General features: G+C 53.7%; 10 protein-coding genes across 10 annotated transcripts; 6 read left to right on the top strand and 4 right to left on the bottom strand.

Moving 5' to 3' along the window:
• Window positions 1-61: 61 nt before the first annotated feature.
• On the top strand, window positions 62-1,262 carry K489DRAFT_410533 (uncharacterized protein; the record flags this gene model as incomplete). Its single annotated transcript, XM_033607717.1, has 2 exons — window positions 62-71; window positions 121-1,262. The coding sequence occupies 2 exons, from the start codon at window positions 62-64 to the stop codon at window positions 1,260-1,262; spliced, it is 1,152 nt and encodes a 383-aa protein (XP_033459234.1).
• Window positions 1,263-5,294: 4,032 nt separating this feature from the next.
• Window positions 5,295-7,575, top strand: K489DRAFT_235425 (uncharacterized protein). The gene is made up of 3 exons (XM_033599844.1): window positions 5,295-5,658; window positions 5,738-5,997; window positions 6,533-7,575. Exons 1-3 carry the CDS (start codon window positions 5,526-5,528, stop codon window positions 7,346-7,348), a joined length of 1,209 nt encoding a protein of 402 aa, XP_033459233.1. The 5' UTR covers window positions 5,295-5,525; the 3' UTR covers window positions 7,349-7,575.
• A 408-nt stretch (window positions 7,576-7,983) lies between these two features.
• Window positions 7,984-9,654, bottom strand: K489DRAFT_371057 (putative homoserine O-acetyltransferase; the record flags this gene model as incomplete). Its single annotated transcript, XM_033603208.1, has 2 exons — window positions 7,984-9,494; window positions 9,570-9,654. 2 exons carry the CDS (start codon window positions 9,652-9,654, stop codon window positions 7,984-7,986), a joined length of 1,596 nt encoding a protein of 531 aa, XP_033459232.1.
• Window positions 9,655-10,769: 1,115 nt separating this feature from the next.
• K489DRAFT_389126 (uncharacterized protein) lies at window positions 10,770-11,835 on the top strand (the record flags this gene model as incomplete). The annotated part of the gene is made up of 2 exons (XM_033606476.1): window positions 10,770-10,892; window positions 10,960-11,835. 2 exons carry the CDS (start codon window positions 10,770-10,772, stop codon window positions 11,833-11,835), a joined length of 999 nt encoding a protein of 332 aa, XP_033459231.1.
• A 58-nt stretch (window positions 11,836-11,893) lies between these two features.
• Window positions 11,894-12,338, bottom strand: K489DRAFT_235404 (uncharacterized protein). Its single transcript, XM_033599843.1, has one exon. The coding sequence runs from the start codon at window positions 12,209-12,211 to the stop codon at window positions 11,951-11,953; it is 261 nt and encodes an 86-aa protein (XP_033459230.1). The 5' UTR covers window positions 12,212-12,338; the 3' UTR covers window positions 11,894-11,950.
• On the bottom strand, window positions 12,314-15,433 carry K489DRAFT_235441 (uncharacterized protein). Its single transcript, XM_033599845.1, has 3 exons — window positions 12,785-15,433; window positions 12,513-12,724; window positions 12,314-12,443 (listed from the first exon to the last, which is right to left on the bottom strand). The coding sequence occupies exons 1-3, from the start codon at window positions 15,159-15,161 to the stop codon at window positions 12,417-12,419; spliced, it is 2,616 nt and encodes an 871-aa protein (XP_033459229.1). The 5' UTR covers window positions 15,162-15,433; the 3' UTR covers window positions 12,314-12,416.
• Window positions 15,434-15,908: 475 nt separating this feature from the next.
• On the bottom strand, window positions 15,909-16,683 carry K489DRAFT_410528 (uncharacterized protein; the record flags this gene model as incomplete). The annotated part of the gene is made up of 2 exons (XM_033607716.1): window positions 15,909-16,590; window positions 16,664-16,683. 2 exons carry the CDS (start codon window positions 16,681-16,683, stop codon window positions 15,909-15,911), a joined length of 702 nt encoding a protein of 233 aa, XP_033459228.1.
• A 2,098-nt stretch (window positions 16,684-18,781) lies between these two features.
• K489DRAFT_380935 (glycoside hydrolase family 30 protein) lies at window positions 18,782-20,972 on the top strand. The gene is made up of 3 exons (XM_033604990.1): window positions 18,782-19,256; window positions 19,324-19,381; window positions 19,457-20,972. The coding sequence occupies exons 1-3, from the start codon at window positions 19,184-19,186 to the stop codon at window positions 20,862-20,864; spliced, it is 1,539 nt and encodes a 512-aa protein (XP_033459227.1). The 5' UTR covers window positions 18,782-19,183; the 3' UTR covers window positions 20,865-20,972.
• A 377-nt stretch (window positions 20,973-21,349) lies between these two features.
• Window positions 21,350-22,785, top strand: K489DRAFT_320173 (dynein regulator; the record flags this gene model as incomplete). Its single annotated transcript, XM_033601438.1, has 2 exons — window positions 21,350-21,387; window positions 21,447-22,785. 2 exons carry the CDS (start codon window positions 21,350-21,352, stop codon window positions 22,783-22,785), a joined length of 1,377 nt encoding a protein of 458 aa, XP_033459226.1.
• A 703-nt stretch (window positions 22,786-23,488) lies between these two features.
• On the top strand, window positions 23,489-25,408 carry K489DRAFT_380934 (cytochrome P450). The gene has a single exon (XM_033604989.1). It carries the CDS (start codon window positions 23,573-23,575, stop codon window positions 25,262-25,264), a length of 1,692 nt encoding a protein of 563 aa, XP_033459225.1. The 5' UTR covers window positions 23,489-23,572; the 3' UTR covers window positions 25,265-25,408.
• The last annotated feature ends 1,341 nt before the right edge of the window (window positions 25,409-26,749 follow it).

Genomic DNA, 26,749 nt, shown 5'->3' with positions numbered 1-26,749 from the left:
ACAGGGCTTCGGCACTCTCTTTTGATCCGCATGTCATTTCGCGGAAGATTTCACGAACAACATGGCACATAGTAAGTGCTCCTACATACATCCCTCAACGATACACTGTTGACATCTCAGGCAAAAGAAACACCTCGCTCGCCTTCTTCACGGCGCACGAACGCGCTGAACTCAAAGGCCATTGGGGATCCCGCTCAACTCGACTGAATCGCGAGAGTTTTCTTCCGTTCGGCAGTTGTCAACTATGTCTCTTACCTGCGCGTGATGCCGTCGCCTGCCCAGGCCAAGCGCATCTCTTCTGTCGAGAATGCGCCGTCAGCAATCTCCTTGCGCAGAGCAAAGAGCTCAAGCGACTGAAACGAGATGTAGAACGTCGTCAACGTGAGGATGAGGAGGAAAAGCAGCTCGATAATGCAGAGGCCGATGCCCGCGCCTTGGAAGAGTTTGAGAAAGTGCAGACAGGTCTTTTAATCCGGTCGGGCGGGAATAATCGGACGGAGCAAGTGGTTGGGAGAGCGAATGGCAAGATCATCATCGAAACAGATGTGCCAGACGCCCCAAAGGGCACAAAGCGGAAGTTTGAGCTCGATGAGGCGGAATTGGTCCGGCTTGCCGATGCAGATCGTGAGGATGTGAAACGGCGCATTGTGGAAGAGCGATCAGCAAAGAGTGCTCTGCCGTCTTTCTGGGTCCCAAGCGAAACACCGTCAAATCACATTGCCGTTGCAAAAGTCGCGAAACGCCATCCAACATGCCCTGCTGCGGCCGCCGACAAGCCGCACGAATTTTCTCTGAAAACGCTCATCACCGTCCAATTTCACGAGGGCAACGATTCAAAATCAACGCGAAGCGAGAACTCCAACGGCATCAGCAAAGACTCAGAGAATCCATCAAGGACATGTCCAAGTTGTCACAAAGCCCTTTCCAATGCCACCAAAGCCGTGTTGGCGATGCCCTGCGGCCATGTCTTGTGCAAGACGTGCAGTGACAAATTTCAACGACCACAAATCTCAGCGGTCCTCACGGATCATGAAGAGGATGGGCGTGCGCGTTGTTACGTGTGCCAGGAAGATGTCACGCCCACCAGCGGTCAAAAGTCCAAGAAGAAAAAGAAAGGGGAGAGGAAATTGGATGAAGGCGAAGTTGACGACGGTGGCGACACGAAGAAGCGAGGGTTGATTGAGATATGCAGCGACGGAACAGGTTTCGCTGGCGGAGGCACGAACATGGTGCGAAAAGAAGGCGTCGCGTTTCAATGCTGATACACTGTAGCAAGCGGTGCGAAGTCGCCATGGCATTTTCCTTTGGGACGGATGGTGTTTGAAAGCCAGTGACCTGACTCGCAGTGATTACGGAATTGGATGCTACATGTCGCGAGCTATGCGTGTTTCAACGTGATTCAATCATCAGCACCAAAGATGAGGATCGGTCTTTCCATCAGCGTCTAGGCCAGATACTTCTTCTCACGCGATGTGCTACATTATCGGGTCCCGTCGATAGTGAAAACAAGCGTGCCAACAACATCCGAACTGAGTCGATCGAAGTGTCCCTTGAACAATGGTTTACTCTTTTTACTGGATCCTTCTATTGGAAAGATGAAATCGAAGCTATTGAACGTACCACGATTCCAAAATGATGTTGTCAGTCACGCGCAGAAGTTGCAAGCGGCCCAAGTTGCATTCGAGCCATTCCCGTGGCGACTTCTCCCAACGAAGATCACCACATGTTCACCGAGCTCTACGTGATTAGTTCTCACGATGTCGAGATCATCACACGGCCACGCACTTCAACACCTCGTCGCTACAAATTGCCCTTCTCGCCTTTCGTGATGCAAACCCGCTCACTTCGCACCATGGTACTGTCACAGCCACAGCACCTTCTAGTGGCGAAAAGTGAATAGCATCGACCTGTTACATGGCGCAGATGCAACATGATTCTTAGCTTTCTTTGCCATTCTTCGTATCCGTATCTAGCACCACTGGCGGGAATAGCGGCATGCGCGCGCGTCAACTTGGCGCGTAAGAGAATAGTCGAACCCTTCTTTGCCGTCTCTCCACAAAGCTCGAAGAGAGCTGCATCCAAGCATCCAACCTTGGAAGCTATCGATCTGCACCTGGGCAGTGGATTTCTGGGCAAGAGGTTTACGTTGGCGGAGGTGGCGAAAGGTGGGAACTAGATATGAATATGTGCATAGCCATAGCTGGATTGAATGTATGGACAATGAACACGAGTAGTATCGTCTGTGACGCGCTGTCGAAACAGACGGGCATACCGATGCACTCATATGAGGCTCGTGCAAGGTCACACAAATCACATGTTTGACTAGAGAGAAGGATTGTTCGATTCGTGATTCAAAGCAAATTTCCCGATGATAGTCAACGACGTCATGTTCGAGAAGACTGTCTAGAACCTGTACGGTTTTATTATTACAGGCAGACACGTGGGTGAAACGGGCCCCGGTCAAACTCCGTCTCGACCAAATGCGCTGCCAAGTAGTGATCGCAGGAAGAGAACAAGTGCGCCTGTGTGCAGACCGAAGGATTCATCGGACACACACTGAAGAGATCTCTCCGACGATTCCCTACGACGATGAGTGAACCGGGACCAGTGCATGGGAAAGCTGTCGCGCAAGATCCGTGGGTGCGAACGCAGAATGCAGGAGCTTGATTGATGGGGAGAAGGAGAAACGGGGTGGAGTGGAGTGGTGAACCTCTCGGAACCAGAATTTGATGGCGCCGCTCGCGTCCAAACCTGCCCCGGTGTGTTTCTCGTGTCTCGGCCGGGTGTCTCCAGCGGACAAAGTTAAGGACTCTTTCGCTCGAGAGGACAGGGCATTCGCAGCCGACCATGATGATCTATTAGAAGGAGAGTGACGTTCAGCAACGGGGATTTCGCATCCACTCGACGCAGATGATGAGGGAATTCTTTGAGCACAGACTTAAGGAAGTGTTGCGACACCGTCCATCGTGTGAACGACATGGTCGACGAGACAGGAAGGGATCCACGCACGTATGTACATCTCAAGGTGAAAGGTTTCGGAAAAAAGCCAATACATGCAGTCCGGACGACTTGTGCGGTCGGTTAAGATGATGATGAACATGGAGTCCCCACCATCCGCGCGAGTCGTACGTCTCGTGTGTACATGTGCATGTGCGCAGAGCGGAGAGATTTTGCTGCCCGCGGAGTTTGTGGTGGGCGGTGGCACTCTGTGACAACCACCGCGACGCCGGTCGCTCCGCTTCCTTCTCCCGCTTTTTTTTATAATTATGATCGTCCCCGCTCGCGCTTCAGGATGGGTTGTGATGTCTTGCGCGGATATTGTCAACAAGAAAGGGGTGGATGACCCTGGCTTTCCTCGTCATTGATCAAATGTTGTCGTAATGCTGTGCCAGAGTACATAGAGCATTGGGCGAGTCGCTGCGGAAGATTCCTCCCTTGCACAAGAACGCGGTTGGTATGGCCGCTTCACATCCGCCGCACGTTGAGAACCGGTCTGGACGAATGTGCGCGCGACAAGCAAAGGACGCGTCGCTCTGCATTGAAACATCGACGATCTTCCCCCCACGAACTGGGTACGTACGAAATACTGTGTAGTATGTGTGGTGAAAGACCGTGGAGGGCAGCCAGGGAAAATGGTCGTGGACGGGACCAATCACTGCTCAATCTCTATCGTCAGAGATGCTAACTCTGGACACGATTAAACCCGAGCCATGATGGAGAAGGAAAATTCTAAAATGTTTGGTCTGGCCTGAACACGGGTCATACCATGCAGACGTCATTATCGTGATCAACTTCGCTGCCTGCATATCCAGATTGTTGACGGATCTCCATCACCCTCACAATTCTCACAGGTTGATCGCAGGTCGCCGTTCTGTCGGCGAGCTCGGCGATGATCCAAGATGCTCCTTGGTACCAAGGAGGTCGAGAGAAAAGAACGGAGCCAGGTGCGCGCGACTGTCATTGGGAGGTAGGTGGCATGGACAACTAGACAGTTTCCATTCTTACGTGTTATCTGCCTGCCAAATAATCCATGGTGACGATGGAAACAGATGATGAATGGTGCAGAAACCAACCGAGTTGGCGCAGAGCCGGCTTGCAGCATTGGATCCTTACTTGGAAGTGATGATCCCAACGACTTCGATGCTACAGTAGACAGATGGAATGATGCAATCTGGAAGTTATGCCCAGATCCTCCCTTCGACGAGTCGCATGTGATTGAAGAACGAACTGTACTGTCCACGGATTGACGATGTACCGGAATGGACCAAGGAAAGTAGAGCAAGAGGTACGTACTTTACCTGCATGTAGAGTAGTCGTTTTGACGAGATTGGTAGGCCGCCGAACACCACCAAATGCAGGTCTCTAGCGGCAGTTTCACCTCGATTCGGCACACACACACACACATACATACACACACTCTCTCTGTCTGCCTGTCTCTCGCTCGCTCTTCTTCTCTCCCTCCTGGTCTTCTGCCTCCGACCTAAAAGTGCCGCCTCCTCTCCTGCTTCCTCCTTCTCCTCCCGCTCCTCCTTTTCAGACTCCCCGTGATAATTTAGCAACCTCGTGATGGACTATACCAATTTGAAGAGATGATCCTGATAATACTATTAATTTGTAAAATCTCGGACCCTCACAAGTAGAAGATGTATCGACCTATAGTACATTATCACAGTATGTCGTAGCGGTAGCTTGAACCGGGCAGCCCACATGCCGAAACGCTCACACAACCGCACGCACGCACAAAAGACGTTCCCGCGCTCTCCCGCGCTTCCCACACATATGCACGTCTAATCTTCCCGTCCATCGTCACCCTCACACTCGTGACTACTGCCCACAGGAAACTCCTCACCACCCGCTCGTTCACGCTTCGCTTTGTCTTGCCGGCCTCGTCTTTTTTATCACCGTCCCGTTGTCAACCCAGCCAGTCGACTCTGCTACCTCCTATTCAACTGCCGCACTGTCTGTCGCTGTCGTCAATCGCCCGATTCTGCTCCTTCAGCACCTGATTGTGAGCCGCCGCCTTCGCAGTGTCTTTGGCGCGCGCTCTCATTTCGACTTGTGACGGAAGCGACATCCACGGCCATCGACCACCACTACTATATCTTCCATCAACATCGCCCAACCTCACCACACCCGCTGCGACCCTCGTCAGTGAATCTCGGCGTCATATACATCAATCAGCCTCGCGGCAACCGGACCCTCTATACGCTTCGTCACCGCCGTCGTGCCATTCTTGCTGGTCAAGAGCGCCTGACTGCTTGCTTTGCTTCCGCGTACCTGCGTAGATCGAGGACACGCGCACGTTTGTTTTCATATACACGCGCCCATCGCTACAGTACGAGCCACGCTCGTGCAAAGTTCAAGCGTTCTCATTACCTTGCCGTTCGCTCGAAATCGGATTCCACCTCGCCGGGTGAGGCATTTAATGGAATGACACGTCTCTGAGGCTCTGGTCAAAGCATAAACATCACAAGGAGCGCTCGTCGCAATCGTTCTGGAGGCGCGAGGCTGACCTCGTAGGCACCATGCCTCGATCTCACAAAATGGGTCCCTCCAGACGGCTACTGCTAGCTACTGTTCTAGGTCTTCTCCCTTTGGAAGCGATGGGTGTCCAACAGTACTGCTCGCCTGCCAACACAGGCTCAAACTTTCTAGCAGGTGAGCAACATGTTCCACGCATGAGCCATCGGTGTCATCTTGCTGCCGAAAATCGAGATGCTAATCCTCTGGTCATTAGGAACCTTCATCTACAACTCCAATGGACGGTGTTCTGATGCTTGTCGATCAAATTACGCTTTCGCAATTGTCCAATATCAGAACTGCTGGTGTTCTAATCTGGCTCCTGGCAGGACCGAGGACGTCGGCGACTGTAATCAGAATTGCCCAGGCTTTCCGTCAGAGAAATGTGGCAATGAACAGGAAGGTTTGTTTGGATATATCGCCCTGGACAAGGCACCATCAGGGACACAAGGAGGAGCAGTCCCAACCACAAGACCTGTAAGTTTGTATCGCATCACCATGTCTAATGATGAAACATCTCGCCCGACCACTCGAACGCCGATCTTCGAGGCACGCGTCACTGCTACCGATGTCGCCTTCACACACGAACGACCTGCGCGCAGCCCCAAACTCGAACTGCTCTATGATTGACGGCCGCCATTTTCACCGGGACACGACCACGAGCGCTCCACCACCACGAAAGCTCTTTCTTAAACTTCGTCAGCGCTGTGATGATTGACACTCCGGATCATTGCAGAACCAGCCATCGACATCGACGAGCAACTCGGGGCCCAGCATCGCCGACACAGTCTACTTGACCGTGAATCAGCCCGGTAGCACGATTGTGGTGGTGTCAACAGTAAATCCTGTATGCTCTACACACTTCTGCGGCACAATCTGATGTTTCTGCGACACCTCTGGCTTCATTGATTTTTTGCACATGGCGTGGCGGTGCACACAATTCGTTTCGTGAAATTGACGAGAAAAGACAAGTAGGCGCCGATATCATACTAACAATGAGTTCAATTTCCAGACCACCCAAAATTCTCCGCCGACAACCTCCTCAGTCCCAACGACAACAACACCTCCACCTCAACCAACCACAAGCATTCTTACGACCGTGGTATCCGGCATCATCGTCACCAAAACCGTCACGGTCACGCCCACAGGCATCAGCAGTGATAGAAGTAGCGAGGGCATCACGGCCGGCCCGGTTGGACTCACTGGCGGCGCCATTGCTGGCATTGTAATCGGAGTTCTGGCCGGACTTGCGTTGCTCATCTTGCTCGCTTTCTTCTGTTGGCGACGGCGCCGTCAGTCGGGTGACGACGGTGCTGCTGCCGCCGCCACTGCCTCACCTAGTTCCAAATCTCGCCTGGGTCGAAATGTCAGCGTCCTCAGCAAGGCGGGCCTGATCAATCGCGGCGCCCGACCAAGCATGAGCGAGATCAACTCTGATGACCATCACATCGGCAGCGGCCCTAGCGGCATCTTCGTCACGCCCGCCAATGGTACCCACAGCGTACGGCATAGCATGCTCTTCGCCGGCGGGGCCCATGGCGAAGGAGGCGTGCAACCCGAGAGCCCACTCGACAGCAGCGACGGCCGCTCTGGCCATGGTCACACCGCCAGCAGTGCGGCGGGCGGCATAGCGACGTCATCGTCGTCGCGCAGGAACAGCCGACCCCTCGTATACGACCAGCGTCTCAATCCATCTGCGCTCTTCGCCAACCACGACAACGGCAGTCGCATTTCGATGCAAGACCAGCAGGACTACAGCCGACCATTGGGCGTAATGAACCCCGACCCGCGAGCGAGCTTCGATTCGCGGCGGAGTCGGATCGAATGATTGCATTACTTTTCTTTTAACAGCGGGATTCAGAGTCTGAGACATCCTCAGAAGGCGTTGACCATTTCGAACATTTCAGGCTGCATCGGCGGCGAGGTGGCTGAGTTTTTCTCTCAGCATGCGTTCAGCCATGTACACGACGACGTTATCATCCCCGTCTCCACCAATCGCGGGATGGCGGCTTATTTTTCTCTCTTTGCTTCTCTTCTTGATCGGGAATTTCTCTGGGCGAGGCTCAGGCGCTCGAAAATAATGGGAGCGTGGGAGGAAATCCCGGGAACGACCACATTGATGGATGTGTGAGGCCGAATCGAATAGATTGGCCGAAGGCTTCGATTTCCCCGAACGAGAAACTATTTACGAACATTGTTATCCTCTAGGCCGAGAAAGGCACTACGAAATGAAAAACAGAAATTATTGGGTGCAAATTGTGTCCTACTAAATACGGTAGAGCTCAGGGAATCTCGTGTGAGGTCCGGAAATCCGGTCCGCGTTGGTTATGCTTCTTGGACGATACGCTGATAGGGATATATTGGGAAACCGGCACACGAAGAGACCGGGAAATTCGTATCGGCATTGGCTCTCCTTCTCTCGAACTCGTGAAAAGAACAGGTTCCGCTTCATACCCACAAGGTCTACCAAGCAGTGATATCATCCACCTCCGCCTCGCCGAACACACTCGCCTTGGGTGCCGCCGCCGGCTGCGGCTTCTGTCCCTCCTGCGCTCCCCGCGCCGACGTCGGCTCCCGCCCCATTATGTCCGGCAACTCGCGCAGAAGAAATTCCCGCAGGAAAGCGTTGACCTGGCGGAACTCGAGCAGGAAGGCGTCGTGTCCGTCCGGGCTGTCGATGGTCTTCAGCTCGGCGTTGGGGATGGCCGCGGCGAGCTCCTGCTGCTCGGCGTAGGTGAAGAGCCCGTCCGACTGGATCCCCAGCACCAGCGTGGGCTGCTCGATCAGGGCGAGGGCGGCGCGGACGGCGACGGCCGGCTCGATGGGCGTGTTGGCCCCGTCGCTGCTGATGTCGGTGCGGCCGCGGGAGACGTCGTGCGTGTCGAGCTTGCGCGTGATGGCGATGTAGCAGTTGGCGTCGAACCGCTGGATGAACTTCTCGCCTTGGTAGCGGAGGTAGGATTGCGCGGAGTAATAGGTCGACAGGGGCTTGCCGTGGCGAGCGCCCCGCGGCGTTGCGGTCGAGGACGACGACTGGTTGTTGTTGGTGTTGGTCGATTCGCCGTTGGGGGATGTGGAGGTCTGGATCCCGGCCACGCTCCCTGTCCGCGATGGTCGGGGAGAGCCGGCATTCTTGTGGCCTTCGTTATGGATGGCGAAGTGCTCGTTGGTGGGCGTTGCCGGACGGCTGGTCCCATTGATGTTCTGTCGACGGGAGGTGTCTGGACGGTTGCGGCCGAAGCGGGATTCGAAAGAGTCGCGACTGCGATATGTCAAGAGCGCCGACATCCGGGCAGCGCCAAGGCCTGTGGATGGTGGATCACTGAATGTATAGTAGCCGTCGTCATATTTGGGATCACTGTAGATGCTTTGGCGCTGTGCCTCGCCCCAACTGATCCCCCAGGCACTGTATCGAGCTGATGTGGCAATCGGGATGATGGTCCGCACGTAGTCTTTTCCAAAGTATGCGAACTCGAGCACGAGCATGCCGCCCATGGATCCTCCGATCACCACGGCAATCTGCTTGACACCGAGCTCATCCAGGAGGATCTTGAACAGATTGACATCATCACGGACCGTGGTCAGAGGAAATTCCGGCCCGTAGTGCTCGTTGTTCTGATCGCCATTGCGGGCAGTGACGGGACTTGCGCTACCATACGGACTGCCGAGACTGTTCATACAGACGATGAAAAATCGAGACATGTCAAACGCACGACTCTCTTTGCCGGCCTCCTCGGGCCGACCGAGGAGAGGGCCCCACCAGTCTTGTACGTCGGCGCTGCCAGTCAAGGCATGACAGATGACCATTGCGTTGTCCCCCTGCGGAGACAGCGTGCCGTATGTCTTGTAAGCTAACGGGACATTGTAGAGATTGACTCCAGACTCGAGCGTAAAGCAGGGGACAATGGCAATGTCTTGATTTGGGATCAAATGAATGAATGGGTTTTCTCGTTGGTCTTCGGGCTTGATGCGGTCTGGGACGAAGGACGGAAACGTGTCAGCCTACTTTTCGAGGATCGGATTTCATCTCTGCTGGGATGAACACGTACGAAATTGAGTCCGCTCGGCGTGGTCAGCTGCGTCGGAGGCGGCATTGGTGGTGGCGTGAACCAATCCATCAGGGGCACTCGTCATGATGGAGATGTGGTCGTCGGCGAGTACATGTGCTGATACTGTCCACGAAGGATTGACCGAGGCGTCCGATTGTGCACAAACCAATCTGTGTCAGGACCGAGCGGACAATGGTATATGGTATGTGGTATGGTATGGTATATGTTGAGCGTGCGATGAGTCGTTTTCTTGCTCTCCGACCATTACTAAGCTGGTTTCCTCCCTCGATGATGTCTCCAAGGTTCCAAATCAATCGTCGACAGACTTATTATTTTATACTATACTGCACTTGGTCAACCTACCACCACGACTACGGTACCTGCTCAGAAAGCACACCACAGTGACGCAACTACCAGATGATGCCATCGAGAACAAGCAATGTTGTCACCTTTTCGCTCTCTCAGTCTAACCGATTGGAATCGACGGCGCCCCGTTGACGAATATACCTAGTACAGTACATCAACAACCCGGAGCCGTTCAATGATGATCACGATATCTCACGTCTTCAACGTCCATCCTGTCTTTCTCATGGATTCAGTGTGGTGAAGAAACGTGACGATGGTGATTCCAGCATCGTGAAATCTCTCGCCGCACAGCCTCAACGCAGCCTGGAGGGGGTGAAGAATGTCAAGACTGCAATCAAATCGGCGGCGGGGTTGATGAATTCGCAAAATTGATCGTGCATAACCAATTTTACATGTGATATTCAGAATTGTGCACGACATAAACCCCACCTGCATGCACTAGTATGAGATGTGCAGTTTTGTACAGCGAGAGATGTGCTTCATAAGGGTTGTGCGTAGGGGCATCCTGAAGGCACGTGACCAGTCCATCGATGACAGAATGCCGCGCTGTTTCCCCAATGTCTAATAATAATACCACGTATGTTAAGCTTCCTCTGATGTCTCTCTCGTAGCTGAAGTGTGCGCGATTGGCGATCACTTTCCGCCGCTTCTTCCCTTCGAATAACACGGTACAGACTGTACACGTCTTCACACAACTCTTGCGCACTCCCGACGTGTCATTGCCAACTGCTGGCACACACACTCTTCTCCTCTTACAATCAGGTCCCACTCGTCGGAGTTGCGAACTCCAATTTCGACGGATTCCTAGCTTCACCTTCATTCCTGGCGCCCACCATGGCATTCAAATCACTCCTTCGCGCCGCGGCTGCGCTCGCAGCATGGACGACGCTGGCCGTCGCCGCTACCGAAGAATCCGACATCAAAGCGATCAGCCTCCGAACACATAGTCTTTCACCGGTAAGTCTCGTGAATCGCCTGCAATATCCAATTTTGTGCAACAACTGACTGATGGCCAATATCACAGCCGTTCCTGGACTCAGAGATGCAATCGCGATGGTGGGACTTTGGTGGCAATGCTGTCGTTCGTGCGGATCAATACATCCGTCTCACCGGAGAACATCACTCACAAGCCGGCTACATCGTCAGCCGTGTGCCGCTCACCGCAACGAATTGGGAAGTGGAAGTCGAATTCAAAATTCACGGCACATCATCGCTCTTCGGCGACGGCTTCGCCATGTGGGTGACAAGGGACCGCGTGCTACAAGGCGAGGTGTTCGGAATGAAGGACAATTTTGATGGGCTCGGGATTTTCTTCGACACATACAAACACAACCGTCCCGGGACAGTGTTCCCCTACGTCATGGCCATGCTGGGAGATGGTAAGACCCCATACGACAAGGGAAATGACGGCAAAGCGAACGAGATTGTGCCCGGCTGCACCGCGCGAGGCTTGCGGAATCCCAGTGTCTCGACCAAGGCCAAGATCACGTACTTCCAGGACAAGAAGCTCACGGTGGACCTACAATACAAGGCCGAGGACGAGTGGACCCGCTGTTTCGAGACCGGTCCCCTGACTCTGCCTTCGGTCGCCTACCTGGGATTCTCCGCCGAGACCGGCGAACTCTCAGACAACCACGACATCATCAAAATCGAGACCAAGAACCTGTACTCGCCAAGTGGCTCGACAAATTCCAAGGGCAGCGCCGGAGGTCAGGCGCAGGGCGCTGCGGGCAGTGCGGATTACAGCAGGAACAAGGGCGGTTCATCGCGGTCCACCCGCGCGAGCGGCGGCAGCTGGTTGTGGTTCCTGACCAAAACGGTCTTGGTGCTCGGGTTCCTGGCGGGTGCGGGATACGTCGGTTTCACGGCATACCGGGCACGGAAGAGGGATCGCTTCTGAGCGGTCAATCCGGGCGACTCTACTGCTCCGTCCTTTCGACCGTTCCTGTTTCGCTGTGTATGCTGGTAGTGTGGTTTTCAATCATCAGACTAAATCAAAAACAATGACAAAAGCATCAATGGGACGACAGATCATGTGCGTGTGACGTGCACCGTGCAACGTGACCGCGGCGAGGAGACTCATGCATTTCTCTCCTACCGGCAATGGTCGAATTGTGCAAAAGACCACACCTTTGCGATGTTATATACATTAAAGCAATGTACTGCGGGAATGGGAATGTGGCCGACGGCGACTCCGTCAATCCTGGACCTTCCAGACAGTCGAATCGTCCTGAGCTGCGGCTCGGGAGAAGAACAAATGCTGTGTTAAGAAACATATTAAAGATGCCGAATGAGACGCCAAAGTCGTGAGAAACGTCGCGGGTTAGCAGTTCATCGTTGCCGTCGTGGTGATCGTCACTGGTTTCATCGTCGCTGGGGATCGTATTCGCTTCTACGTCACCGGTGCATCCAGGTGGGCAACGGCGTGAGTGATCGCGTGGACAGTATGCCACTGGAAGCGAGCCTCGTATGTCTTCATTCTCAGCCACGGCCGAGGTTTTGACGTGCCTGCGGGGCGAGATCTCTGGGTCAGTTCCGTTCTTCCCGGACGATGGAACGCATGGGGGGAAAGTTTACCTTCATCATTTCGATCCGCGCCTTCAGGTTCTGCGTGACCTCTGCAGCGCGCTTCCAGCTCTCGACGCCGGAGCCGGCATCGCTGGACGAGCGCGCCAGGCCGCTGCTTCCGCTGGGGGCGCCGAACGCTGACGACCGCCCGGGCGTCGGACTGGTCGGCTCGGGTGACAAGGTGCCATTGGATAGCGGGCGTGAAGCCGGTCGGATCATACCTCCAACAAAACCAGTGAGCTTGGGATGCTGGTCTCCTGAAAAGTTCATGTTCTCCTTACCTTCGGTACCGACGTCGGAGAGTGCGCTGTAAGCCCTCGGCGCCGCGGCGCCGCCGTTGGCATGCTGGTAACTTGAGCGGCCGTTGCCGTTGTCGACGGGAGAGTCTCTTCCTACGTCTCGATTCAGGCGGCTCATCTCCCGCTTGAGGCGCTCGATCTCTTTGCTCAAGCTGTTTGCCCGTTCCACGGCGTTCTCGGCGTCGCTCCGGGCGCGGACCAGTTGCGTTTCCTTGGCTTTAATCTGCAAGACATCCCGCGTGTGGTCCTCTATTAGTTGAGCATTTTGCACCTGGAGTTCAGCTATTTGGCTGGACATTTTACTCTTGTCTGAGCGGAGACCAGAAAGCTGATCCCGGAGCATGGAATTCTCTTGTTGAAGGGATAGAATCTCTTGCCGATCGGTGTCGCGGAGGCCTGCATTGTTGTTCTCGTACTGTGGAGTACCTGGCGTTGGCGAAGGTGGTTGAGCCGGCCGACCAAGAGGGCGACCGGCTAAACCTCCTCTTCCTGGTCCAGCCCTGGGTGTAGTAGGTATTGGAAGATCCTCGAGTACCATGCCTTGTCGTTTGGGGCTTGCTGTCGCTGATGTGACGACAGCCGGTGCTTTGAGGCCGAGAGCAGATTTCTGCAGTCCAGACGGCGCCTTGAGACCCATACCTGGAGGTCGGATTCCCGCAGGACCCTTTGCTCCTGCTGCGGTCCTGGGTGTTGGCGGGGGCTGTCTGGGAGGATCATCGGCCATAAGAGGCGGACTTGCGGCACGTGTTGGGCCAGGCTTTTTGACCGGAGCCGGGCGTTTCCCCCCAAGCGCAGGCTTCTTCCCTGGTGGTGCGGCGGCCTTGGGCGGCGGCGCCGCCGCTTTCGGTGGCTTCCATTTCGCTTTGACTTCCGCAGCATCGAAAAACTCCTTGATTTTGGCCTTGCGGATCTCTTCTACGCCGTCCAGATGGCTCAGCATGTGGCGATCGCCCATGATCTTCCAGAGGACACCGAGAATCTCAGCTCCCACGTCACGAAGTGATGCGGTACCTTCGCCAAGGAGCTTCTTTCCTGATTCCGCCATGTCTTTGGTCTGTTCCACTGTAGGTACGACTCGCGTCGCCTTCAAACTTCGAGCTAAGAATTTAGCCGATTGCTCTTTGACCTGCGGATTCTTGTTTTTCATGGCCTCGAGGACGTCGGAGAGGATTTCTTGTAATCCGGTCGATTGGAAGACGGCGTCACAAGCCGCACTGATTGCATCCGTGACCGCCTGCTTCTTCTCCTTGAACCTTTCCAGCATGGAGGCCAGAACAGTACCTCGATATCGTGCAAAAGACTTTCTCAGACCCTTAGCAAGTGCCTCGATGACGTTCGCTGCAACCGTGACGACCATGATATTGGCGTCTTTCATGCTCTTCGCACAGCCGCGCATCAGATCATCGAAGGAGCCTTCTTTGATTGCCGGAACATTTACGACGTTGAAAGATTCGTCCAAGACTTCTTTGCGATCCTTCCATTTGGAGCTTGACAGCCGCTCATTCAGGTCTTTGGGGAGCTTTGGTGCGACGTCAACGGCGATTACTTCTGGTTCCAGGTCGATCTCAACCGCCTCCTCAGCCTCCTCTTCTTCTGCTGCACCCTCAACTTCTGCTTCTTGTATGGCGTCCTGTTGTGATCGGAGAAATCGCTCTTGCTTTGGAATTGGCTCAGCTTTGACAGGCTCAAACAGTTTCTCTAAATCCTTCTGCTGCATCTCTTTCAGATCGCCCCAGAAGAGAGGTTTCATGGCATCTCGTAGCCAGCGATATAACTCAACCGTGAGCGCCTGTGATTCGGCACGCACGTTCTTGTCTGCATGGCCAAAGACTTTGGGTAGTAATTTGACCACCGGCTTAGGCTCCACGATTCTGCAGCCATAAGCGTGGTAAATGTCCTTGAGCGCTGATAGGGTCGCGACGATGATCTTCGGCAATTTGTGTGAAAGATATGGTAACAGCTCTTCTATGACGGCATCCGCCTTGTCAAGCTCTATTAGCAAGAGCAGCGACTCGACCGCAGCAGCTTTCGCAGCTGGTCGCCCAGTCAAGCCTTTTTCCACAATCGGTCCCACAGTCTGACTTCGAGTTTTCCGTACACCCTCTGTGCCAGCCTTGACGAGGAATGCATTGTATGCGTTCAAGGCTTCTTGTTGCGCTGCAACATTGGAATCTCCTACAGCGCCCTTCCATAAACTGCTATCGAGGATGAAGTCTCTGACGATGGGAGAGTTGGATTTTGATTTGGCAAATTCTGCGGCAGCAATCTCATATCCTCCTTTTCTTGCCTTCCAATTCTTGTGTGTGAACTGCTCTTGCAGCGGTAATTTCGCAAACTCTTCTTCCTCTGGCGCCGACATGATCGCTGGGCGGCGGAGACTCTATTAGAGAAAGCCCCGAATGGATGGACGTCGTTGATGATCAGTAAGGTCGAATGCGTTGCTCCGCACAGGTGAACATGTAGGGTTGGAAATGGACAGATCGTTCCAAAGCAGCATTTATGGCGAAGCGAGATTGCGAAGTTTGTCGCAAATTGGGTCGTATCTCGCGTGTTGACAAGGCCCAGTAGACAACCAGATGGACTGAGGGGCTTGTCTTAAATTCATGAGCGCCGTTGACCCTACAGAGCGTCGTCAGGGAAAACAACAAACGCGCGCCGGCCCGCTTTTGGGCAGACGCACGCCGCCGGATTGTTGTTCGGGTCAACGACAGCCATCACGCAACCACGGATCTGCCAAACGGCTGTTGATGTCACCGCAGCCGTGATTTTATCCTCGGCGAGCCTCAGCGATGCCTTCAAAGGCCCATACAACAACATACTGTAACGTTCGAGCATCTTACAAATCATGACGGTGCTTAGAACTGAACTCCTTGGATGATTCAAATATTGGTGATCTATCTGCCTGCATGACCATAGACGTCACGACTGCAGAAGATAAACGAGCTGCCAGAGTGGTCCAGAGACCATGAAATGTTGGCAGAACCAGAAATGGAGAAGGGGACGGCCGAATCATTCATTGCGCACCCATATGCCCCCAAAGCGCCATGGCCATGTCTATCAAACGACAAATGATGGAAAATAAACTTGGAAATAATCTCGAACGCGCCTAGCCCATCTCAACCGGATCCCGTCCAACAGGCATCTCATGTGAGACTGGATTGGCCAGCGCTTCCGCGCGTCGTATTGATCTGCCATAACCCAAAGTCGGCAGCTCCTGGGGCTCCTGTGGAGGCTCATACTGAGGGACGCTGTTGTATTGTTGATTTCCATTCCACGATCCTGCAGCCTGCGCATCTTTCTCATTCGCTGCGGCCGATGATACTGCTGCCGCATCCTGTTTCGCCGCCTTTCTTTCCCGCAGAATGAAGAACAATGCGATTCCGATGATGATACCGATCACAGCGGCAGTGCCAATGACGATGCCCGCAATTGCGCCGCCAGTCAAGCCCGTGGAAGCGGCGGAGGATGTGGAGCTTGACGCATCTGGTGTAGATGTTTGCGGAACACCGCCACTGGTTTGACTGGGAGAGGCTGTAGGGCTGGTCGAAGGGCTGTTGTTGGCCGTGGTGAAGAGGGTGAGGTCGGCTGGTTTGTACGCAACGGAGTATGGTTGCGCCCACATGGTCAAAGGTCCAGTGACGGTCGTGGTGTTCAGGTCAGTGTTGCCACTTCGAGCGACAACAGTGGTCGGCCCGGAAGCTGCTGGATAGTTGCTGAGACATCCAACAAACTGGGCTGACGACGAAGCGAAATTGATGCTGCTATATGTCACGACGTAGGAGTAATTTCTTCAACCCAGATTACGTGTCAGCTGCATCTGTAGATGATACTGTCGCATGCGACTTACGTTGGACAGCACACTGCTGTCGTGACGGCGCCATTGTACGAGTTGGCTGCTGTCGAATATCCTCCCGGTCATGCTCCAGGGCTGAAAACCTGCGTCACTGACGGCGCTCTGCCATAACCTTGCCAACCTGACGGGAAACACGCGGAATCGGGAGCTTAAGAGAAGGCATTTTGGATGAGGAGGCCACCACGGATGCTGTTATAGAATCCGGCCTCATATGTCCAGTGCGACGAGCAGCTCGCGGGAGGTGTGTAAATGGTCGGCAAAGGAGTCGTCACAGCGTAGCGGGCATCGAGCGACTTGGACATGGTCAACAACTGCCGGTCACCTCGACCGCCTGACGAGCTGCCTGGAGTGATGTCGATGCGCAATGTAGAGATTTGTCTCGAAGGTGATTTGGACCACAGCCCGCGCCGGGAGAGGTTTGTATAGCAATCTCAACATGGCGGCGATCCTGTCCTTCCAGCCTCAGCAGCCAGTTGTGCGAGGGCCCGGACGTCTAGAGCACGAAAAGATGGCGGCCATCGAGCGAGTCGTGCGAGCGCAAATTGGCGAGCCCGCTCCCTTGGGCGCGACTAGCAGGAAAGCCGTTGTCAACATGCACGAGCACGTTTTGCCCCCAATCGCTGGGCCAATCAAAGGCTTATTTGAACAGGCTTTGATGGACCACTTGCATCATTGAACGTCGGAAGGATTCGCATGTCAGCATTGTTGGTGGTGATAAGCGAGCAACTGCTCTAGAAACTGTGTTGTGACTGTATCGTCATGCAGACGTCCACTTCACATTCATATCGACAACTGTTATTGGTGGCTACCTCTTGTATCAAATTGCTGCTGCACAAGGCGATGGTGGTGCGATGGCGTTCATACGCAGTGGGTACAATGCATTTGTTCGTTACTACTACTTACCCAGGTGTATGACATATCATTCCGAGGCTAGGGGTGATCACAAATTCCAATCATCAGACTAGTCCGGTGGAAGTTAGCGCTCATCAGGGCCGCGAGATGCGAATCTTGCCCTAAAGCTCCTCGCCTGCGTGCTTTGTTCCAAAATTACCTATCCGATGATTAAATGTTGCCGAGTCCCGTGAGGTCATTTGTGCACGAACGGCAATGTTTTTCTCACAGTTCAGTGTTTTACGACTGAGCGCAATTGGTACCAAAAGTGTAAGAGCTTCCCCGTCGAAGGTCCGATTGGGCACTCGGAGAACAACGTCTTCCTTGTTTATTCCTTGTGAATCAGGAACTCAGCAATGGCCGTCCGCAATGACGGCGGCATACTTGCATTAGGAGCTCACGGTCGTCACGACACAACATGTTTACTGTACGATAAGAGCTGGAGGACATCAGTGCACGTCCCGATCGAATGCCTTGAGGACTGATGGGTGTCGCGCCGTCGGGCAGGTTTGTCCACCTGGGTACCTACCTACCTAGGTATGTATGCTAGAACCAGGGGAGTATCACGTGACCATATCCGCCCGGAGGAGTGCTGTATCCTGTGAGGATTATGTGCACACGAGTCCCACACCAAGTCCATCTTGACCTCGTTCGAGAGCACACCTCATATGTACTGTATGACCCGTGGATCGAAATGGGATATCACATGACAGATGAACACCAACGACCCGAAAAACGAGGCGCGGATTTCCTCGTTTTGCAGTGATCCATGCAAGCCCTGGAGTCGAGGGAAGATGAAAATCACCTGGGCATCATCGATAGCACAGGCACAGGCACAGGCACGTTGCGGAAGGAGGATCCATCACTCAGGCCTCCATGCTTCCCGTGATCACTGCCCAGGAGGATATCATCACGTGACTCTCATCCTCTCTCATTTCCGATTTGCACACTGACAACCAATCATTGCCTTTTGGACGGTTCAAGTTGGTTCTGGTTGATCTTCCTCACATGCGATCGACTGTCCCTTTCTACAAATGTCGTGGATTCCCCGGCGCTACCCCGCCTCTCCAGGTTAGCCTAGGCACATTGCAACGTTCGAATGTCTCGTTCATTTTCCGATGTGAGGAGGCTTTTTCGCGCTGAATGTGGTTATTACTTGACACAACTTTCAGGGCGATTGTCTGATTGAGGTCATTCACCCACACACAGCGTCCGTCCGTCCTGCCTAGGTGCTGCGAACATTCGTTCCTGGAAAGACAAATTTGCGCCACGTCCTTGTATACAACCTGGGAAACGCGCACGGCGCTCGCCACGTCGAGTTGGTGACTGCGACCATCTTCGCGTGTATCCGATCATCTGTAGCCCTGGAGTGTTCTGAAGCAGTCGTCGTCACAGCCAGTGGCGCGCGTACTCTCTTCGTCGGCCCTTTGTCCCCTTGGGCTTTTCCAACTGACTGTATATACAAACCCTGGTCCTGACCATTTCCAACGTTCGTTTGGTCTTCTTACCAACGGCGATTGCTCTAGTCCCTCCTCCCTTTGCGCCGTCGTTGCACCTTCACTGATCACGACTTCTTTCCAACATTCCATCTCATCCGCGACATTGGAGAATTTCTTCCTAGCCGGCGCTTGTGCACGATGCTCCCTTCTCTAGCATGGACCGGTATAGCTATCGCAGCTTATGGAGTGCCCGCGGTGGCCGCAGCTGCTGGTACGTCGCTGTTCGCTCTTCGCTCTATATATATGATGCCAGGCTAACAATTGATGTCGCTTCACAGTCACCATCGATCTGACTGCGAGGCAAACATTGACCTCGTTTGGTGCTGCAGGTGCTTGGTGAATCTCCTGTCATCTGCCGCATCTGCGCACTCCCGCGTTTCCGTTCCCAGTCACTGATGCTTCTACTTCTAGGTGGCCAAATGATCTAGCCAATTTTCCCGTCGAGAAACAAGCTGAGCTCGCGGACATTCTCTTCTCACCGAGCGGCATCTGGCTTTCCTCCTACCGCTACAATCTTGGCTCGAATGGCGGTAGTGACACTCACGACTGCTACCAACCCTATAGGAATATCCAATCACCCGCGCTGACCAATGGCACATACGATTTCTCTCGAGACCCAGCAGGCCGACGTTTTCTCGAGTATGCGGCAAACCATTCTGTTCCATCTATCACTTTCTTCCTCAACTCAGCGCCAAGCTTTATCGCTTCGAACCAGCGATCATTCGGATGGGATTTCACGGCCAATGCTACCGAAGCTTTTGCCGACTACATCGCCAAAGTCTTGTCGCATTACACAGATCAGGGTATCAAGATCAGCCATGTCTCGCCAATGAATGAACCCGATTATTTGCACCCTGCTGGCGATCAAGAAGGCATGACCGTTGGTCCGGAGAAGCGCGCCTACATATTCGAGGCGATCAAGCGGAAGCTTTCCACGACATCAGCCAAGAATGTCGGTGTCATCGGAGATGAGACCAGTCAAGTGAACCAAGCCCGGAACACGTGGTCGCAATGGTTGCCGAACTCCACCGAGACAGTTGCCGGCCTTGCACTCCATAACTATGATTTCCCTCTTGACAGCGACCTTCGAGCACTGTGGACCGACATCCAGAGTCTGACCAAGGGCAAAACTTCACCACCGGTCAAGTTCACTGAGGCTTGTTGTGCTACGTCGGCCGGAACTGGTCAGGCAGTCTTTGGCTCCCAGTACGATCCCGGGATGACCAATACATTAATTGTCGCCCGTCAAGTCTGGCAGTACCTGACGATCCTGCAAGCTGAGAGTTTCGACTGGTGGACAGCAGTGTCATCTCTACCATGTTCGCCCTCCGTGTTTGGCGACACATGCTACAAATCCTTCAACGCGTCCAGCGGCTTCAATGATGCCCTCGTCTATATCGACGGCGACTACAATCGCACAGGAGATTACAATTTCTACACTACGAAGCGCACCTTCCTGCTGAAACACCTGGCCACATTCCATCGCCCAGGCTCCGTGCGCCACGACGTTGACCACACCAATCTGCCCGACGGTGTCTTCGCCATTGCAAGCAAAGGCCCTCGTCCCGCCACACAGACGTCCACGTTGGGCAAGGATGGATACTGGAACATTATGTTCATGAACAATGGAACCACGCCACAGACCATCCAACTGCAGGTGCCCGACAAAGCTAACATCCTGACTCAAATCGTGGAGACGACACCGTCCGACGACTGGCGTACGGTGCCGATCATTCCCAACGTTCTCTACTTCGGAACAATCACCGTCACACTTCCAGCGCAAAGCATACGGACGGTTCGATTTGCGAAGGGTATCTGAGGTATCTGTACAAAAGTTTTCAATTTGAATATTGACAATCCAATTGAAATATATTGTGACCACAATTGAAAAGCAACATTAATGGTAGAAAATAATTGATTCACGATGATTGCATTTTCAAATGGGTGGAGCGAGCACTTCTTCTCGTTGTATCTTACAATAACTCATCATTGTCAGTGCTCTTTGGTATCCTGAATTTGTATAGGCGCGAACGAGCGCGGGGTCACCAACACTCCACATGACTCGTGTGACAATGACATGTGAAGCAACACAAAGATTTCCATTTACGAATCGCAATGCATTGATGACCGATGATCACCTGGGACCTGACGTGACACTTATTTCACACACCCAGCACACTCGGAATCACAGGCAGCGAAGTCGTCTATATATAACCAGGATCGCACCATCTGACGAGCACGATAATCAAAATATCAAGCTTCGCACTTACTGGCGGTGTATGGCAGCATCGTGATAGCGCCAACATGAGTGCGATCCTGACCTCGCGGCAAGCCGAAGAACTGTATGGGTCACTTCTTTTTGCCAGTCAATGTGCGACAGTTACTGATCGGAAGCTGACAGCCACAAGTCCTTGATCGCCTATCTATTATCAACAGGGCACACGGCCAGTGCTCAAGCGTTACGAGATGACCTCAACCTACCGGAGAGCAATTTCGACGCGGCCACGGCGAAGAAGTATGAAGGATTGATCGAAAAGAAATGGACGTCGGTGGTGCGGTTACAAAAGAAGATTATGGACCTTGAGGTGCGCGCGACGCAGCTGCAGCACGAATTAGATCATGCTACACCGAGCTCCCTCGCAGCGAGGAAGACACACGACCCGGCGACATGGCTACCGCGCGCGCCTCCACGGCACACACTGCAGAGCCACCGTCTACCGATCACATGTTTGGCCTTTCATCCACTGTTCTCAAGCTTGGCATCGGGTAGTGAGGACTGCACAATCAAGATATGGGATTACGAATTAGGAGAGCTAGAGCGGACGCTCAAATCACACACAAAAGCTGTCCTCGACGTAGATTTCGGCGGTCCGCGCGGCAACACTTTGCTCGCATCGTGCAGCTCGGATTTGACTATAAAGCTTTGGGATCCAGCCGAGGAATACAAGAATATTCGCACACTACCTGGACACGATCACAGTGTGAGCAGCATCCGCTTCATTCCTTCGGGCGCAGCCGGCGCACCGCTCTCCGGGAATCTTCTTGCCTCTGCGAGCCGAGACAAATCTATTCGTATCTGGGACGTCACAACAGGCTATTGCCTGCGCACACTACGCGGTCACGCTGATTGGGTCCGTTCAATATCTCCGAGTGTGGACGGCAGACTCCTCCTTAGCACATCCTCTGACCAGACCGCTCGGATATGGGACTTGTCATTACCAGACTCGGCGGCAGCACGATCGACCCTTGCGGCGCATGAGCATGTCGTAGAATGTTCTGCGTTCGCCCCGCCTGCGACGTATGTCCATCTCGCGGCACTGGCCGGTCTGAAGAAACCTCCTCCGGTCACGAGTACTGCCGAATTTGTCGCCACGGGATCTCGAGATAAGCTCGTCAAGCTACACACCGCAGCGGGGATCACGTTCAAAACGCTGACGGGACATGACAATTGGGTTCGAGCCTTGATCTTCCACCCGGGAGGGAAATACCTGCTGTCGGCCAGCGATGACAAAACAATTCGATGCTGGGATCTCAGCCAAGAAGGCAAATGTGTGCGCGTGGTTGAGGCTGCGTCACACTTCGTGAGCTGTCTTCGGTGGGCACCCAGTGTATATAAGGACGATGCTGCAGCGAACGGGACCAACGGAGTGGAAGAGGGTGGTGGGAAGAAGGAGGAGCAGATAAGGTGTTTACTTGCTTGTGGCAGTGTAGATCTGGGGGTCAGGGTGTTCAGTGCATGAGGAAACCTTTGTTGAAGGAGCACCACGACACAATCATCGACGGCGTTGTTCTGGGCGTGATGGATGGATCGCTATGTGACCGAATGTCTGGCGGAAATTTTGCTTCTGGGCATAGTATTAGTTCCCGGCGATCGAGTATGACATAGAACGATACCCTCGGCATCAGTTGGAGTCCCGAAATGGCCTCTTCGATTCGGCCCAGGTTTGATATGGACATGTTCATGGGTGACTACCTAGGTATGTGCATATTGACTGAGCCCGGATCCTTTGCGGTACTCTTGAACGCTCGGAAGCAAGTTGTTAACCCCAATTGCACGTTAGGGTTGTAAACTCACCGATATTCCTTTTCCAACTGGAGCCCACTTGGACTTCGACTGGAGATTTGGAATCTGTTGTCCTTGACTTGCAAATCTCGTCGGGAGACTCTCGTGAATGTAATCTTCGACGCGAGGATCTGTTGCTTCAGGATATCGCTCCGACGCGATATCCAGTCAGGCCCGCAATCGATGCTTATCAGTTCATGACACACTACCACTTTCCGATAAGCCCTTGAGTACTAGGTAGTGTGTTTGCAAACCACGGTACAAGGCGGCAAGTGACTCGCTGCTCAGTCTTGCGATCATCCAGCTTGTACCGGACAAGTCTGCCGGGACTTTTGCCAAATTAATCATGAATATTTGGAACAAGAAGTGATATCTGAACGTCTTTGAGACTTGAACTTATTTGAACCTATCTCTCTGCCTTTTCATCCCATCATCGACACTGAAAGACCACTCGCTCCAGCACAATGGCGGTGATGATGGTGTCAGCAGTGACCATAGCGATCATCGCCTATGCCATTTACAAGTTCATAATCTATCCCACCTTCATCTCTCCGTTATCCAGGATCCCAGCGGCGCATCCCACGGCTCATTTTTCGTCGCTGTGGATCCTGCACCATCGTCTTCATCAGCGGGATACCCTCGTGGTCCATGATGCCCATACCCGCCTCGGTCCAATCGTCCGCATCGCTCCGAACGAGGTCGCGATCAACAGTGTCGATGGGGGCATCAAGACGATTTACACGGGAGGATTTGAAAAAGGCGAGTGGTACCAGATCGGTTTCGCCAACTATGGTGTTGAACCCATGTTCGCTATGCCGGATCGGAAACATCACGGCGTGAGGAAGCGACTCGTCAGTAATGTCTACGCGAAGTCGACCTTGCTCGGAAGTGCTGCGATCCGGGGGATCACGAGCGTTGTGGTCCGGCATAGACTTCGAGATCGCATCCGAAACGATATGAGACGATGTGAGCGCGAGGGAGGCAGCGTTGAATTCTATGACATTTTCGCGGCGGCGGCATTGGATTTTGTCTCCGCTTACGTCTTCGGTGTGACAAATGCTACCAACCTTCTCGAAGATCAGAAAGAGTCGGTGAGGTTTCTGAGAGAATTCAAAGCTCGGCAGGTTTACACGTTCTGGCGACAGGAATGTCCCTTGTTCACCAAATTCATGTCAAGTCTTGGCCTTCTTTGGACGATTGTACCGCGATGGGTCGATGAGTCTAGTGAAAAGATCGAGCGATGGAATATGCGATTGTGTGAAGCTGCAGAAGCAAGTTGCGCAATCGGAGAAACCAACCATGACCACCCGGAATGCTTCCCCACCGTGTATGCACAGCTCAGAGAGGGCTTGATCAAGGTCACTGCGCAATCAATCGGAAAGAGCATGACGTCTGTGGATCAGGCGACCCGAGTGGAGATCGCTGCGGAGTTGCTGGACCATACCCTAGCAGGTCTCGATACCTCGAGCATCACGCTCACCTACCTTGCATGGGAGGTCAGCCGACCATCAAATCGACATTGGCAGGATCTCCTCAGGAGAGAAGTCCGCAATCTCCCTAGGCAGCTGCGATGGGATGCGCGGGCGCTTGATGGCTTGCCCATACTGCATGCAATCATCATGGAGACACTTAGGCTGCACGCTCCCATCCCTGGTCAACAGCCTCGGGTGACACCCACAGTTTCTGAGGGATGCTCACCAACCATCCTGTGTGGACACGAGCTTCCGACCGGGGTCCGCGTCCAAGCTCAAGCGTGGAGTCTGCACCGAAACAAAGATGTTTTCCCCGATCCCGAAGCCTTTGAACCCCGGAGATGGCTTCCTCCTGGCGGCAATTCGCTCCCCGTGACGTCGTCAACGACACCAGAGCATGCCAAGGAGATGGCGCGGTGGTTCTGGGCCTTCAGTTCTGGAGGCAGGATGTGTGTAGGCTCGAACCTGGCGATGCTAGACATGAAAGCAATCGTCGCTGGGATCTGGTCGAGGTTTGAGACGACAGCGATCTCCGGCGATGAATCGATGAGACACAACGGTGGCTATCTCGCCGAGCCTCTCGGTGCTGGCCCGGGAGGATATTGTCGGCTGCAGGTGCGAGGTTTGGATGACGATAAGGATGATGACGATGATGATGTAAAATCACAAGAAACAGCCGTGTGAGAGAAGGCGAATTACTGCCAATGCATGCGCTTGATCCTGCGCTTGTCTGGTTGGGCTATCGACTAGCCCAACACTCGTCGAGGGCATATGCCGCGAAAGTAAGCTCAGGAAGTTTCACCAATATGACGGCAAGGATATAAGCTCGTTCGACATGTCAAATACAAGGATGAGAAGAGTTGTATGTCTGTGCCACTTCTGCGCATTCCAAGGTTGCTTCGCATGCACGGCGGTGCATACAGGCGGTTGAGGTCGAACATTCGAGCGGCGCTACTGTGTCAGTGCAGCATGTGCATTGACATTAACTTCACCTAATAGGAAAGAGGCCTACCTAAACAAGAAATAAGAGGAAACGCGGGAAAGGACCGCGACGTTATGCTCGGAGCTACTGAGCTGCATGGCCGTGGTGATCCGTGGTTGCGGACAGGGGGCTGTAAAACCAGTCCACCGGATTTGCGGCCAATTGGTGTTGTTGTATAATAAGTGGTGTGAATTCACGAACGATAGGAACGTCCATCGTACAGGCAACTCTCACCGCAAACATACCAAACAACAGGTCGGCTACCAAACTTGCTTGAAGCCTTTTGATTCCACAAATTGTCCTTCGTGAATGCAAGGGGCGTGAAAAAGGTGTAGGAGCTGGCCAGGCCTCCCGTCTTGCAGTGCAGGACACTTGCCACGCTGGCGGATTGCAAACCTCCCCACGCCTCCACTCAAAATATTACGCGCGGGACATTCTGCTGCGCCGCGGCCGCCGCGCTGGGAAGCAGAAGGCAAGGGTGGGGCCTGATACAATTATCAGATACGTCAGCAGTAGCAGGGCTGTGAGTGAAGTCCTGCGACGCACCGCCTTACACCTGCGTCGGAACTAGTCAAGGAATAGTGTTAGGCCTGCGATATGTCCGCGCAGTCCAAATTGTAACCATGGCACGCCTTCTCCGCTACAATAGGCATGGAGTTCGGCTCGGTAAACTGTAAATAAGCTCCTGACGAAATGAAATGTCGATCATCTGCTCGCGGGGATCGGCCACGAGGTGGTTGACTCAGAGGGAAGGTCTTGGCTTGAGAGACGGAAATCGCACGGTTTCGTTCATCGATTATTAGGACATCGCTTCGAATCCATCCCGCGCCTGAAAACGGGAAGCATCAGACACGACTTTGGTTTCGATGTTAGACCAGGTTAGGTCGTGTCGGTGATGACCGTGGCCGGGATCCGGTTTCGTGGGGAGATAATTGGGAGGTTGTCAGAGGGCCAATGTACTACTGTGATGTGGGAGAACGCTAAGGAGACCACCACGTCTTGGTTGATCTTCATCAATGACTCGAAGGCTGTCGCCACGTACATGCCGCATCAAAATGACAGGCCGTGGAAGGATACAACTCACCGCCGCGACCGCCAAAAGTCGCCATCCGTACAAGTCTGCAGTCGGCGGCATTGGCCTTCTCTTCCAAAAAGGTGTCGCACTAACCAATGCTGGGTCTTGATCC

The sequence above is a fragment of the Dissoconium aciculare genome, assembly GCF_010015565.1.
Source record: "Dissoconium aciculare CBS 342.82 unplaced genomic scaffold K489scaffold_7, whole genome shotgun sequence".
In the NCBI taxonomy this organism is placed as follows: Eukaryota; Fungi; Ascomycota; class Dothideomycetes; order Mycosphaerellales; family Dissoconiaceae; genus Dissoconium; species Dissoconium aciculare.
This window is presented reverse-complemented; position numbering and strand designations above follow the sequence as displayed.